The sequence below is a fragment of the Artemia franciscana genome, chromosome 21, assembly GCF_032884065.1.
Source record: "Artemia franciscana chromosome 21, ASM3288406v1, whole genome shotgun sequence".
NCBI lineage: Eukaryota > Metazoa > Arthropoda > Branchiopoda > Anostraca > Artemiidae > Artemia > Artemia franciscana.
This window is the reverse complement of record NC_088883.1, coordinates 21,905,256-21,921,814: the sequence shown is the minus strand read 5'-3', so window position 1 is coordinate 21,921,814 and position 16,559 is coordinate 21,905,256. Positions and strand designations below refer to the sequence as shown.

The 16,559-nt window shown below is 33.7% G+C and overlaps 1 protein-coding gene across 1 annotated transcript in view; it reads left to right on the top strand.

Moving 5' to 3' along the window:
• The window catches only part of LOC136041035 (ubiquitin carboxyl-terminal hydrolase 37-like), a gene marked incomplete at its 5' end in the record, with an annotated part of 40,250 nt that extends 24,147 nt beyond the window's left edge, over window positions 1-16,103 (top strand). The window contains 3 exon segments of the mRNA XM_065725565.1: window positions 1,583-1,747; window positions 5,016-5,161; window positions 15,861-16,103. Of these exon segments, the coding sequence (XP_065581637.1) occupies window positions 1,583-1,747; window positions 5,016-5,161; window positions 15,861-16,036 (487 nt within the window).
• Window positions 16,104-16,559: the final 456 nt, after the last annotated feature.

The following is a 16,559-nucleotide window of genomic DNA, read 5'->3' as shown; positions in this document are numbered from 1 at the left end:
AGAAACTGTCCCCTTAATGTTGTACGCGAGACTATTCCAGAGGTTTATACTAGCATCGGTTAAGATATAGAAAAGGTTAAAGTGTGGTATAAGATCAAAAACTTGTATTTTATCGATTTACATGAGAAAAATTGCCCTACAAGTTATATCTTAAGTGGGAAACACATGTATCCAACATTGTTAAACAAGCAAATGTTTCACTATCCATTTTTAAGCTACTAAACAAATTTAATTGTCCTAAGATACATTCCCTCCGTGTTTACTTATCCTTTATCAGGCCGTTATTGGAATATGCATGTCCGGTCTGGCATTCGCAACTTTCAAATGAACTTAGTGACAAAATCGAGTCGGTCCAAAAGCGTTCGCTCAGGATAATTTACAAAGAAGGCAAAATTCCATACTCCTTCCTCCTTAAAGCTGCGCGCATTACCACCTTAAAAGAAAGGAGGGAAAAAATTGCCTGCTTTTCGCTAAATCAGTCATTTCCAATCCCCGTACTGAGGACTTACTCCCTGATTTTCACAATCCCATTAGACTCCGACTCCCCCGGTCAGCCTCCTTAGCAATCCCAACTTACTCTCCGATCCATGCTGTTACAGAAAGGTTTCGCAAAAGTTTTATACCCTTTATTCTGGGACACCTTAATAATAATTCGTGATTAATTGCCAAATTCCCCTTTTCCTCTATTGCCGTTTTTATTCTTTTTTTATTTACTGCAATGTTTTTGTAATTTAATTGTTAAGTTGCCCTTTATCTTTGATGATTTTGCTTTTTTAATCCCTTTTAATTTTAAGTGTTTGACTTAATGTACTATTTTGATATTTTTTTTTTCTTAGCTTTTAGTGACATATAAAGCGAATTCGGCTCTTTAGAGCTTGTGATAGCCTTTTGCAAATAAATATTATCTTATCTTATCTTTCTTATATAGAAGGATCAATTAAAGTAAGACTTTAATTAAAAGACTTTATTTTTTAAGACTTTATTAAAGTAAGGATTACAAATTCATGGTTAATAGTTAGAAACAATTGGTTCTTAGTTAAATTGTTAAATAAAAATATAATCCGATGAAATAATGTACAAATATTTTCTAGTGACATGCGGGATAGAACCAGGAAGCCTTTAATCCAGAGGCACGGCATTACTCACTGCGCTGTCACAAGGTGTCTATTTGAATTTTCTTACAAATTGTTCACATACTGATGATAAAAGAAAAACAATTAATGATTTACAACCATTTCTTAGTTTACGCCATATTCGAGGATTTATTCATATCCTTAACATCTAAGGATATAAAAAGCTAACGTTTCGTAATAACTTTTGAAATAAATGCGGTAAGAGCTCACTGTATTTCACCCATCTTTTACTAGCTTACCCACTATACCCTAAATAATTTTATGTTTCTTTAATTAAGCGCTGGGATTCAGCTAAAGTGAAGTGTATATCGTTTTATTATTGCCTTAAAATGGGTTGTTTTTGCAGTTCAGGCAAAGTAATATGTTTAATGCAATTTTTTTCTGAATATGATTATATGATTCAGCTAAAGAGATACGTTTACTGTAATATTTTTTTAAATTTATTATAGGGTTCTTATGATACAGCTTAAGCGATATGTTTATTGTGATGGCTATCTAAACAAATTATCAAATCCAATTACCATAGCCCCTTTGCTAGATATCAGCGCATGGATGGCCTCGTCGACAAAATTTCCGCCACATTGGCCAAACGATAAGAAGTTACATGTCTCCAGGTAACCAGACTTTTTTTTTCTCTGGAAGCTTTTGAATTTAGAAAGTCTAATCCTCTCTTAGGTAGATTTAAAAGCAACTATGATAGGCCCAGTTTTGCTTCATTTGTAGGCTCTATAATTTTTAGTTCTTCTAAGCACAGAGCCCTGAATAAATAGCGGCCTATATTCTTTCTTTTCTGTTTTCTGAGGATTACAGCATGGACAGACACCTAGGCTAACGGGAAGAGTGGCTTTGGCCTGTTTTTAATTTCTACCAAATATGGGATCAAATAATTCTGAGATCGTTGATTAGATTGCAAACTTGAGGCTAATACTGCATTGCTAAAATTCAAACTAAAAAATATTGAAGCATATTTTCCGCAAATGATTGGTTATGCTACTCCATGTTGAAAATAACCCCCAAATATTCCGCCGACAAGAGTTCCGCCTAAGTGAAAAAAAAATGGAGGCTAGATGCCTCAAGGTGAGAAAATCACCTTTTTATCTCTTCAAATGTAGCCAGCCAGGTAAATTCCTCGTATCTAACAGAGAGTTCTCTTTTCCTGTTTTTTGCTATATAATGTTTTGCTGTTGTAATTTCAGTAAAACCATAGTTAAATTTACAGGTAACTTTTAGGGCTTGACCAGGAGGAGAGGGGGGCGGGAATTTTCTTACTGTTATAAAAATAGAGTTAAGAGAAAGAGTCAAACTTTAGCGTAAAGAGCAGGTTGTTGAGGAGGAAAAGCTCCTTTCATACATGGAGTAATTTCTGTTTGTTCTGAGTTTTAATGTTGCTCCTTACTTTCATTTAAAAAAAAACTTGTTTTTTTATTTAATCTCTGGACGTTTGATAATTAATGTATGTTTTGATCTTGGCTCTCTGCACATAAATAATTAAAACGAAATTTGGATATTAATGAATTGTAATTAATCGGAATATTTTGAGAAAAAGGAGCGAGGGAGGAGGCCTAGTTGCCCTCCAATTTTTGGATTACTTAAAAAAGCAACTAGAACTGTTAATTTTTACAAACGTTTTCATTGGTAAAAAATATACGTAACTTACGAATTAACTTACGTAACGAACTTCTATATTTGTATGTTTTTATTGCGTTTATGAGGGAGTCAACCGTCGTTAATATCTTGCTCTTTACACTAAAGCTGAAATCATGTCCCAATTCCTTAAGAATAACCTCTAAATCACAAAGGCCGTAGAATAAATAGTTGAAATCATTAAAAATACTTTAGCGTAAAGAGTGAGGAATTACGAGGAGGTAAACCCCTCATATGCGTAATAATTTTTGTTCGTTTTAAGTTTTAATGCTGCTACTTACTTTCAGTAGAAAAAACTTTTCATATTTTTTTTCCTTGTTTTTTCAAATAATGCTAGAATAATTTCTTCTAATGAAATTAATGCATTGAAATTCTCTTCCCCCACGAGAAGTTTCTCCATGGAAATATCTTCCCACGTAACGCCCCCGCCCCAGTTCTCCCCCCTAAACAAAAAAATCCCCTGAAAACGTATGTACACTTCCCAATAATCATTGCTATATGTAAACACAGGTCAAAGTTTGTAACTTGCAGCCCCTCCCACGGGGACTGCAGGGGAGTAAGTCGTCCCTAAAGACATAGTTATTAAGTTTTTTGACTATGGTGAATAAAATGGCTATCTCAGAATTTTGATCCGGTGAATAACTTGAAACTTCTACAATAAGGTTCTCGTATACACTGGATCTGATGATGCGATTTTCGTTAAGATTGTATAACTTTTAGGGGGTGTTTCCCCTATTTTCTGAAACGAGACAAATTTTATCAGGCTTATAACTTTTGATAGGTATAACTGATCTTGATGAAATCTATATATTTAAAATCAGCATTAAAATGCTATTCTTTTGTTGTAATTATTGGTATCGAAATTCCATTTTTTAGAGTTTCGGTTACTATTGAGCCGGGTCGCTCCTTACTACAGTTCGTTACCACGAACTGTTTGATGAAAATGTGTTTTTGTTTTATTAATGTTAAATATCCCAATGTTTTATTTTATTATATTATTGTAGTTAATAAGTTTTTTCCGGTTTTTAAGTGTCATAGCGACGATTCCTGGAATTTCGGTAAAACAGATTAAAATTTAAGTGCTAAGATCCTAGTCTTTCCTGTCTGCATACTGCTTTGAAAACTTCCCTCGGTTCTGTAACTTAATTCTTCAACAGCAATGGTCATCATAGGGTCTGTTTTGTCTTAGTAGGGTAATCACAAGGACCTCATTGTTAAAGTATTCATAATTCATTCTTGAAAACCATGTTTTGTTTAATCCGATTGAACGTAGGAAATTTAACGACCTTGTCTCTATAGAACTCAGTTGATAGGTTAAACAGGCGATGTTATTTTTATTTTTTTGTTTTATTTTTTGTATCATTATTCTTTTGTTGTTCGAACGGTACTAAACCTGAAGGTTGCCCCTTTCTCAGCTGTGTATACTTGCTCTAATTTTTTTGTTACGTAGTAGCAAAATATGTCAAGTACAGTGTTGCAAGACTGCTCTTTTTTGTAGTTCTTCAGATCCAGGGTTGCCGTCAGCTTTTGCACTATCGAATGTGAGAGATACGGATTCTGGAAAAGTTTGTACAACCAATGGTTACCAGTACAAATCCCCAATACAAATTACCATTACCAATACAAATCAAACATGCGGAAAATTTGAAAGCAAAAAACTTAAAGTTTAACAATGAAATTGTTAAAATAGAACTAAGGCTGTAGAGACGGATAATTTAAAGACATTCGGGAGTTTCAACTGTGGTTCAACTTGGGAGGTTTAACTGTTAACTGTTCTCAGCTATTTTGGCACCTCACATCCTGGAAGAAAAGAAAATTAGCCAGACCGACTGGAGAAACCACCAATTTTCTTTTCAGAGCCAGGGATGCTATCTACACTCCGTCCCTCGTCTATCGGGGGGGGGGAATTTTTGTTTGTATTGTTTTAGAAAGAAGATACAAAGAAATTATTTTTCAAAATACAGGAGGGAAAGGAATTTTGTTCTTTTTTTATTTTTCTCAATGAAAATACCAAAAAAAAATATTCCTCAAGATAAGTTTGTGTTTATAGCTGGGGCAAACTATATAGGAATTATAGAGGACACCGTGAGATATCCGAATAATACTGAGTCTGAAGGTTGCCCCTTTCTCATTGGTATATGCTTGCTATACAAAATATAAAAATATGTCAAGTATACATACTAAATATGCATACAAAATGTGTCGAGCATAGTCTTGTAAGAATGTTTTTTTTTGTAGTTCTTCAAATCCTGAGTTGCTGTCATCTTTTGGACTCTCGAGTATGAAGGATGCGGATTCTGAAAAAGTTGCTTCTTGTGCCGCCAATGGTTGCCAGTACAAATTATTTGGGGTAATTCAGCATATTGGCACCTCTGCCCATTCAGGTAGGTGTCACAGTCATACAAAAATAACGTTGAGGCCTGTTGAGGCGGTCATGTGAAAACAGGAGTGTTTTATCTGTAATATTTTCAAACGCGCAGAAAATTTGAAATAAAAAAACATGAAGTCTAATAATAAAATTGTTGAAATAGAATTAGGCTGTAGAGATGGGTAAGCTTAAAGACACTTGGGAGGTTAAACTGTGGTTCAACTTAGAGGTTTTACTTTGGGAGGTTCAACTTCAGCTCTTTTTTGCAAATTTGGTACCTCAAGTCCAGAAAGAAAACAGCATGAACCAAGCGCCTGATAAACAGTCAAGTAAACTTTCTTTTATAGTGAAAAATACTGGAACAATGTCCAGGTCTACTACTTGTCAAGGAGGCGTAGCAGTGTCTCCGAAAATGTTACATGTGAAAAGGTTGAACGCTTTTTCATGAATAAATAATCAAATAAATTTTTACTAAATTAAATTTGTTAATTAATTTTATTAAGGTAATTAATTAATTCAGTTTAATTAGTTAAGGAAATTTGGAAAACTAAACCACATTTTTGAACCTAACAACCTCAGTTCTTTCCTTCAATTGACGTAAAATACACATTTTGAGATTTTCTGGGATTCACACGCTTAGTATTGAAACTTTAGCTGATTTTGATTTCTCGTTCATTGTTTTCTAAGAGCTAGAATTGTTTTTCTCATCTTATTTTTGCTAGGGTCAACCGGTCAGAAGTTTTTTTCTGGTGTGGGAGTAAAAAGGGTCATTTTTATGCAAATGAAGGCCTGCAAAAACTCAGCGACATTTTAAGCGTTTCATTTTTTTTATATAATCTTTTGTTCTTTTTTGGCTCGCGTCAACTGGACAGAGGTTCTTGCCGATATGACAGTGAGAAATATTTTTTTTTCCGGGGAGGGGAGGGAGGGAGGGAAAAGGGACGCTTTCGCCGGGTGCAGAAATTTTAGGGCTGCAAAATTCCAAATAAATAATTTAACCGTTACAATCATTCTGTAGTTTTTGAAGTTTTATTTCTATTAAATTAATTAGAGGGCGCATATATAATAAAGTTGATTTAAAAAAAAAAAATTAAAAAATGAATAATAATAATGAAAATAATTGAATTAAAACGATTAACGATAATTAAATATTATAAATAATAAATAAAAAAAAATTATCAATTTATTAATAAAATGAAATAGTTTTGTTTAAATAATGAAAGTTTTGTTAAAATTCGACCTCAAAATTCTATGGGAGAAGGGCGTGTGTGTGTGTATGTGTGTGTGTATGGATAATCAAGATTTTACCCCGGGCGCAAAAGAGGTCAGAACCGCCATTGTAGTAAAAAGGGTTATTTGATGGATATTAAGATATCTCAAACATACGTTAAGCTTTAAATAGTTCTTTTTGTTGTTGTTTTCTTGAATTGTCTGTTCCACCTGTTTTTGAAGCGTCAACCGGGCAAAGGTTTTGGTGATATGAGATTAAGAAGGGCTATTTGACGGGTAAATTAGATTGGTACATCTCAGTAATATCTTATAGGATTAATTTTATCCATAAAAGGACGCAATTTTTTCCTTCATTTCCTGATAAGAAAGCATGTTCATTCAAATTGTTTGCAGAAAAGTAACTTAACTACTAATACCAACAGCTCACTGCAGCACTAACCTGCCTGAGCCCAAAACAGTTATGTCATCCTCCAATCCTAATCTATTTAAAGCTTTCCTCTTTACGCCATCTCACGAAGTTTGCATTTCTAATAACTCCTTCCTTATGATCTCCGACCCCATTCATGAATGACCTTTTTTTTTGTTTGGCCCTAAATGATCGGCCAAAAGGGATGGTTTTTGGCGATCTGTCATCTTTCATTCGTAGAACATGTCCTAGGCATCTCAAGCTTTCTCTCATTATAACCCTAGAAAGCGCGATTGATCCACATTTTTCTTACGGCTTACTGTTTGAAATACGGTCAGTCAAACGGGTACCCGGAAGGATCCTTAGACCATTGTTCTGGAAAACATCTAACAAATCCTCAGTCTTTAGGAGCGCCCATCTATTAAACCCATAATTGACGACTGTCACCACTGCTGCTTCTAATATTCTAATCTACCTATTCTTCGAAACCTTTTTTCAACTATGAAAAAATACCCTAGACCTTTGCTATTCTTTTTTAACATATTCACTACATCGACCATCGTTACTAATAATATTACCAAGGTAAGTGAAGCTGTCTACTTTGACGATCTTTTTGGTACTCAACGTCACCTTTTCTTCGTCTCTTATTGCTATATTAGTCGACTAATAATGACATTACGCCCGACTAATATAGACATTGCTTCCGACTAATATAGACATTACCTCTGATTAATATAGACATTAGAGATTACCCACGACTAATATAGACATTACCCCCGACTAACATAAACTTATTCTTCTTGACAATAATTCTCAAAGCTATCCTAGCACTCTGAACTCGCTTGTTCAGAGTGAAATGTTCGCTTGAAATGTTCTTTCATTGTACTCACACTATCATCAAGGATGCTTAAATCATCAACATATTTTAATTGCAGCAATGTTTTTCTCGCACGTAACAATAATCACTTAACTGTATTTATCTCATTTACCACAAAGGGGTAGGACCTTCATTAAAGCTCTTTTACCGGCTGAATCAGGCGCTTTTTCTTAATCTATAAAAGCAAGGATTAAAAGGGTCTCGTTCAATTGCTTGATTTAATAGGCTGAACTATTCCTGAGGTATTCCTGACATGTTCTATTATTCCTAATATGGTAATTGTGTCTATGTATAAAAGTTAGATCAAAATACTTGCTTGTAATTTTATACCTGGTCTGATTATTCTTTTCAATATTACTTCTGTTGCATTTTTTTGTACCTTATTGTGTTTATGTTTTTGTTTATGTTATGTGTTTATGTATTTATTTAATAATATTTTTAACGTTTCTTTTCCCAATCGTCTGAATTAACTTCTAAAAAATAGGTCTTGAATGAATTATTCCTGAGATGTTAATTGTGTCTGTGTAGGGAAGTTAGATGAAAATATGTAAAATTAAACGGTGCTAGGGCATGCGGTGCTGATATGCGCGTTAATAGTGTATGTGATGTAGTATGAAAGAACCATTGATATCGTCGAACAAGTAAACGGTGTTAGAATATATGTTGCTGATGTACACAGTGCTAGTGGATACAATGTAGTGTGAAACGCCCTTTAATATCGTCGAATAAGTAAACGGTGCTAGTGTATATTGTGCTGATATACATGGTGCCAGTATTTACGGTGCAGTGTGAAAGAACCATTGATATCATCGAGCAAGTATGGGTGCTAGAGTGTATGGTGCTGCTATACACATTGCTAGTGTATACGGTGTAGTGTGAAAGGCCCTTTAGTATTATCGAATGCGTAAACGGTGCTAGTCTCTATAGTGATAATGCATACAGTACTAGTATATCCTGACTAGTGTGAAAAAACTCCTGATATTGTCGGACTTCTAATATTGTCGAAAAATAGACGGTGCTAGTATATGTGGTGCTTATATGCGCGTTGTTAGTGTATGCGATGTAGTGTAAAAGAACCATTGATATCGTCAAACAAGTAAACTATGCTAGAATGTATGTAGCTGATATACACGGGGCTAGTGTATACAGTGTAGTGTGAAACGACCTTAATATCGTCGAATAATAAACGGTACTAGTGTATATGGTGCTGATATACATGGTGATAGGTTATACTGTATAGTGCAAAAGAACCATTGATATCATCAAACAAGTATGGGTGCTAGAGTGTATGGTGCTGATATGCACAGTGCTAGTGTCTATAGTGGTGATACATACAGTAGTAGTGTATACGGTTTAGTGTGAAAGTACCACTGATATCTTCGAACACATATGGGTGTTAGAGTATATGCTGCTGATATAGACAGTGCTAGTGTATACAGTGTAGTGTGGAAGAAGTTTTAATACCGTCGAATAAGTAAACGGTACTAGTGTATATGGTGCTGATATACATTGTGCTAGTGTATACGGTGTAGTGTGAAAGAACCATTGAAGTGTGCTAGAGTGTATGTTGCCGATATACACAGTGCTAGTGTATACGGTGTAGTGTGAAGGGACCTTTAATCTTGTCGAAAAAGAAAACGGCACTAATGTCTATGATGATGACGGTTTGGTCGAGCAAGTATGGCTATTGGAGTATATAGTGTTGATATAGGTAGTGTTAGTGTGTATAGTGTAGTGTGAAAGGACTTTTAATATCGTTGAATAAGTAAACGGTGCTAGTGTATGCGGTTCTGATATGCACGCTGCTAGTGTATGCTATGTAGTGTGAAAGAACCATTGATATTGTCGAACAAGTAAATAGTACTATAATATATGTTCCTGATACACATGTTGCTAGTGTATACAGTGTAGTGTGTGTTGACCTTTAATATACTTGAATAAGCAAACGGTACTAGTGTATATGGTGATGATATAAATTGTGCTAGCGTAGACGATGTAGTGTGAAAGAACCATTGATATCGTCGAACAAGTATGGGTTCTAGAGTGTATGGTGCTGATATACACAGTGCTAGTGTATACTGTGTAGTGTGAAAGGACCTTTAATATTGTTGAATAAATAAACGGTCCTAGTATATATTGTGCTTATATGGACATTACTAGTGTTTACGGTGTAATTTGAAGGAACAAATGATGTTGTCGACCAAGTAACCGGTGCCAGAGGGCTGATCGTGGTGCTAGAGTGTTGTTTGATATTGTCAAACAAGTAATCGGTGCTAGAGTATTTGGTGCTGATATACACGGTGCTATTATGTATGGTGTATTGAAAGAAGGATTGATGTCGCCAAAAATAATCGGTACTGGAGTGTATGGTGCTGATTTACACAGTGCTAGTGTGTACGGTGTTGTGTGAAAGGACTTAGTATCGTCGAATAAGTAAACGGTGCTAGTGTATGCTGATATGCACGGTACTAGTATTTATGGTGTAATGTGAAAGAAACTATTGATATCATCGAATAAGTAAACAGTGCTAGAGCATATGGTACTGATATACACGGTTCTAGTGTATACGGTTTCGTTTGAAAGCACCCTCAATGTCGTCAAGAAAGTAAACGGATACATGACATTTCGTATACGGTGTAGTGTGAAAGCACTTTTCATATAATCAAATAGGTACTGAGAAGGCAGCTTCAGATAAGATTTCCCTCCATGTTAACTTTAGTTGATTTTTGAGAAATAGGAAAACTTGTCATTTTCATAGCTGTTACAGTAGGTGTAACGTAATGAAAAACAAATCACGACCATAAATTTAAATATGATTTTTGAAAAAAACAAAAAAACAAAAAACAACTGTCAAGCGACAAAAAATGTTCATCTTTAGCTGATTTAGGAATATTAACTATTAGTTTGATTAATCTTGATAGTAAAAGTTTACTGGGAAAACAAATTTATGGGAATTTTGAAAGGTAGTTCGAAACCCTTAAAAATGGTTTCGGATCGAAATGAAAATTGCACCACTGCAACCGCCATTATCGAAAGCTCCGAAAAGGAAAGTTACTACCCACTACCTTGAACAACAAGGAAAATCATTTATTTGCATAGGTAGCACAAATGTGTTTTTTTATTCTTTTTTTGTTCTTCTTTTTATTAACAGATTGCAGGGAACCTGAACATGATAGAGAGCTATTCCAAGGTTTAATTTGAAAGGATTTTGCAATATCTAGTTTCTTCTGTAATTAACATAAAATAACATTGTAAAAATGAAATATGAATTTTTGACATAAAAACTGTATCTTCACATTAAAGATGACATAACACATGTGTCTTTCAACAATGGCTCTAAAAAATAGTTGGGTTGAAAGCGCTGACAACAGGATTCGTTCTTTACTGGTTTTGTTAAGGGAGGATTCTTTCCCTCGCTAGCCGAGTTAAGGGATAATAAGAACTTGCTATTGTAGTAAGGAACCATTAGCAAGCAACTGTTGATATGGAAGGAATCATTTCTTAAATAAACAAGAAAAGTAGTTCTATTCCTTTTTTATTCCTTATTTTATTTCTTTTTTATTTATTCTTTTATGATATGGAATCCACACGATTATCTGTGGAAGATTCAACAGCCCAAGGGACGATATGTGATTCGATTGATGCGCTGACCAGTTCGGTCCATCAGATTTTAGAAACAGTTGAAGCAACGCGGGAAGAGATACAAGGTTTGAGATCGGAATTATCCGAAATCCGTTCAGACATTAGTGGTCTAACCTCCAAAGTGAATGATATTGAAATCATAACTGCGACCCACTCGGATACAATAACAAAGATTCAGGCAGAATTAAAAGATATACAAAAGAAAGAAACCCATGGATTAGGACCTCTCATTGATAAGGTCCTCATATTGGAGAATTTGGAAAAGAAAGACAACATTATTTCTTGGAAATTAAAGGCTGCCTCAGTGCCGGAGGCCTCGACGAAAATGGAAGATTTGCTGGAAAACTTCTTACAACTAAAAGTTAATTTTGAAGTTAAAGAAGTACATGACAAATTTGTGAAAATACGACTCATGAACTCGGATGACAAATTCTCGGCACTTCAAGCGAATAAACAATTACGTGACCAGTCCTGGAAAAAAGACCTAGATAAAGCGTCAAAATTTAATTACAATGGAGTTTTCTTCAGTGATGATGTTAGTAAAACCTGCAGGGAGATTCGCGCTACGCTAAATCAAAAAAAAAGAAAGAAAGAAATGAAAGATAAATGTTTTGTTGCATGGATCCCACCCATGGTACCACCCACATTATGCTACATAGACCAAGACGGAGTGAAACAGAAAAAGAAGTGGTATAACGTCCCACCAGTCGATTTTTTTTTTTTTTTTTTTTTTTTTTTTTTTTTTTTTTTTTTTTTTTGTCATTATTAGTGACTTGTTAGGATTTTTTCATAATAGTCACCACATAAATGCGCAAATATGTGTTGGTGTACGCACATTGTTGCCAAAATCTCTGTTGAATGAGAAAGAATGAACGAAAATAAGAATGAATACGAATGAAAGAATGAACATACTTCCACCAAAATGCAATGGAATTCTCCGACGTGTGCGGTTGTTATATCTGCTTAGCTTAGTTTTCTTTTTTGAGTGGTCTTTTGTTAAATTGTTGATTAACTGGAGTGAGGCTTTTTTGTTGATTGATGATATTGAGTTTACATAATTTACCTGATCTTGTAAGCAGAACTAAACTGTTAGAGGAAAATCCTTTTGATATACTGAAATGCATGAGGGATGTGAAGGATGATGAAGCAGTAATTTTGGAAGATAACCCGAAAAACAAATTTTCATTTATGGATGATTCTATCCCCACATGCAGTAATGTACGTTTTTCTAGTTTTAACTGCAGAGATTTACTTAGTAGCATTGAGTTCATAAATGATATAATTGATAAAAATGAAATTGAAGCTTTAGCGGTAAACGAAACTTTCTTAAATGCTAGGAATATTAATGATGTAATGTTTCTTGATTATGATTTTGTTCATGAGAGTAGAAAACACCATCAGCATGGTGGATTAGGATTTATCAGAAGAAAAGAGTTAAAATCGAAAATAAGACAAGACCTAATGATTTGGAATGTAGAAATGATTTTTGAAATGTGTATTCTGGAATGTGAAGTTAATGGGAAAAATCAACAGTTATGATATCTTTATATCGCCCACCTTCCGGAAGCATAGACCAATTTTTGATGCAATTTGAAATTCTGTTAAATAAAATATCACAAATCAATAAGCAAATGTTTATTTTTGGTGATTTCAACCTAGACCTAATGAAAATTCAAGCAAAGCAAAATGATTCGAAGATAAGAGAATTTTTAGAATCATGTCTGATTCCAACTCGAATAGATGATAATGGAGCAACATTAATTGATAATATTTTTTCTAATACTATTTGTTTTTAAACTATTGTCATATTAAACGATATTCAAGATCACGGTGTGATAATTTCTGAATTTAATTTGGTCAGATCTAAAAAAATAAACTTAATGAAAGAACAGGTCGTATACTAAATGGTGAATCAATTGCGCGTTTAATTATTAAGCTAGGAGATATAGATTGGAAGGAAGTAGTCAGTACTGAGGATGCAAACAAGGCATTGGAAATGTTTTATAAATCATTTAATGATGTTTATAATGATATATGTCCGAAAGTTAAAAGGAAAACACCCAAGTCAATGCCACAAAAACCATGGATATCCCGGAGACTGTTAAAATATATTAATGAAAAAAAAAATAGACTATACAAAATCAAATGCAACTATCCGTCTGATGAAAACATCCAGAAATTCAAATTGTACAAAAATACTCTGACTTATGAGAAGGAAATATCTTCAGCTGCGTCCCAGCAGAAAATGTGGGAAATCTTGCGTGATAAATTAAATAAAAATAAACCAAGAGCAACACCGACTTTTCTTAATAATGGAAATGACGTTAATGAATCAACTGAAAAAAAGGATATCGCGGAATTATTTGCTAAGCATTTCAATAAAATTGGTGAAGAATTGGATAGAGATCTTTTGGATGAGTCATCAGATTATACACGATTTTTGCCCCAAAACTAAGATAAATCATTGTATATGCTACCAGTATCATTTGATGAATACCAAAAAGCTATTAGTGATTTAAAGAGAGGAAATTCAGCCTCAGTAGATGATATATCGACAAATCTTTTGAAGAAAATATCAAGAGTAATATATGAACCTCTTGCACATGTTATAAATACTAGCATAAAAAATGGTGTCTTCCCTGATCTTCTGAAAAAGGCTAAAATAATCCCTATATTTAAAAAAGGTGAGGCTCAAGACCCCAATAATTACCGTCCTATAGCATTCCTTTCCCCACTGGCTAAAGTTTTTGAAAAAATAATGAAGCATAGACTTACATCCTTTCTGGGTCCAGTTTTTTTTTCGAAGGTCCAGTTTGGTTTTTTAAAAGATAGATCGACAGAAGATGCCGTCGTCGCAACACATATTTTTATTAATGATGCTTTAAATGATGATTGTTTAGCAGTTACATGGTTTTTTGATATTAAGAAAGCTTTATACACTTTAAATCACGAAATTCTATTTAAAAAAACTTGATAAGAGGAGTACCTTTAAAGTTAATCAACTTCTATTTACACAATCGAAGGTTTGTGGTAAATATTGATGGTGAATATTCGTCTAAGACATCGAATAGTAATATCGGTGTACCGCAAGGTTCAATTTTAGGACCTGTATTATTTTTATTATATATATAAATGATGTCCCTAAATCTACTCCTGAAAATGCATTAACAATTGTGTTTCCGGATGATACTGCAGCAAGTTTAAAAGCACCAATATTAGATGCACTGAAAGAAAAACTGATTGAAGTTGCAAAATCCATCACAAATTGGTTCCAAATTAACAAACTTGTCCCTAATTTTGTTAAAACAGAATTTATTATTTATGGAAGATCAAATCAAAAGTTGAAAAATATTTCTCTGAATAAAATTACCATTGATACTATTCATGAAATCAAAAGAGTATACACAGCAAAATATTTAGGTATCGTTTTTTACCCTACCATGAATTTTAAAACACATTTCGTTGTTGAGACTAAAATTATCAAGAAATATAGGTTTGCTCCACCGACTAAAATTTTTATTCTCATATAAGGTTCTAAGGATCCTACATTTTTGCCTAATTGATGCACACGTCCAATATTGCTCAGCTATATTTTTGCTGACTTTTAAATCACATATTAAACCACTACAAATCCTACAAAACAAAGTTATTCGAATTCTAGATAAGTTTTTACAACACCCAAGGAGTACAGATATCCACTCTGAAACACGTACTTCTTACCTGTTTCTAGACATAATGACTCTTACACAGAAATCTCATATGCTATTATCTAGTTGGTTTTTTAAGATTCAACATGTACATAATTTCTTTTTTGACCAGAATTTACTGTCCAAACATCAAAATTCACTGATAACTAGATGAGTTAACCCATATAAACTGCCTCTGGTGAAAAATGAAAGATCCCCTTTCAACCTCCGGTAGATCCCATCAATACCCAACAAATATTCATTAAATAAATTTGTTGAGTTACCAATAGGATCTTTCAAGAGACAATTAGAAAGTTATATAATGGAATCTGCTTGCAAGAACGGTTGGTAAAATTTTTTTATTTTATATTATATTTTGATCTCACTCAACTTACTCCACTTGAAATACCCTCATTAAAGATATTGCTCTTTTTTTTTATTATTTTGTTGATGAAATAGTGGTTCATTTTTTGTTTGTTCTGTATCAATGAGGATTGCTAAATTTTGTTTATATGTCTTGCAAAGTAGTCAAGCTTGTCTCTCCATTTGGGCAAGTTGAAGATTTTGATGAATATGAATTTTTGAATAAATGAATCTTAATAAAACGTAAAAAGTGTGGAATGAGGCCTTTTTAAAGTCCATCCAAAGTGAGATTTACTAATACCGAGACTTTGCTAGTGCCTACGTCAATCAGTTTCCACAGAGTCTTTTGATTAGCTGGAAAATTCTAATTGGCTCAAATTAGTGTTAGTTAAATCTCGGTGTTAGTAAAATATCATTGCGGATAGCCCTTTAATAAAAAAAATCTGAGCCCCACTTAACTACATCTCATTAGATTTTCATTGGGTTGATTTCATGACTACCTTATTTCTAGGTCATTATATTGCCTACATATCAAGCCCCTCAGAAGATAGATGGCGTTGTTATGATGACACAAACGTGACAGAAGTGAGCCTAGACCATGTAATTGGGGATGAATCTTCGAAAAATGCATATATATTGTTTTACGTGCAAGATTTTGTTTATCAAGAAATGGAACAAGTTAGTTAAAAGTGTTGTGTTGTATTTTGAGGAAACTAGTTGAATTTCTGGGTAATATATTTATAGTTGTTTTTCATGTCTTTTTGTATATGTTTTCCCTTATATTTTTTCGAACGTCTTTGTGACAAAGTTTTTCCATACATCCAATTTTATGAGGTCCAAAGTTATAGCGAAACAGGTGAACTTTAAACGGTTTTGTATTTGTGATATTATATATTACTATTGAACTTATATATTACTATTACTATTGAACGAAAAGATTGATCAGGTTGGGAGCTTCAGTTACCTTGGTAGTATTATTAGTAAAGATGGTGGGAGCAGTGAAGATGTTAAAAGTAGAATAGCTAAAGCTCAGGGTGTTTTTTCACAGTTAAAAAAAGTTTGGAAGAATAGAAAGATAAGCCTACAAACCAAGATTAGAATATTGGAAGCTACAGTGATGACAGTGGTCAAATATGGCTCTGAAGCATGGACACTCCGAAAAGCAGATGAAAATTTACTAGATGTTTTCCAGAGAAATTGCCTACGGATT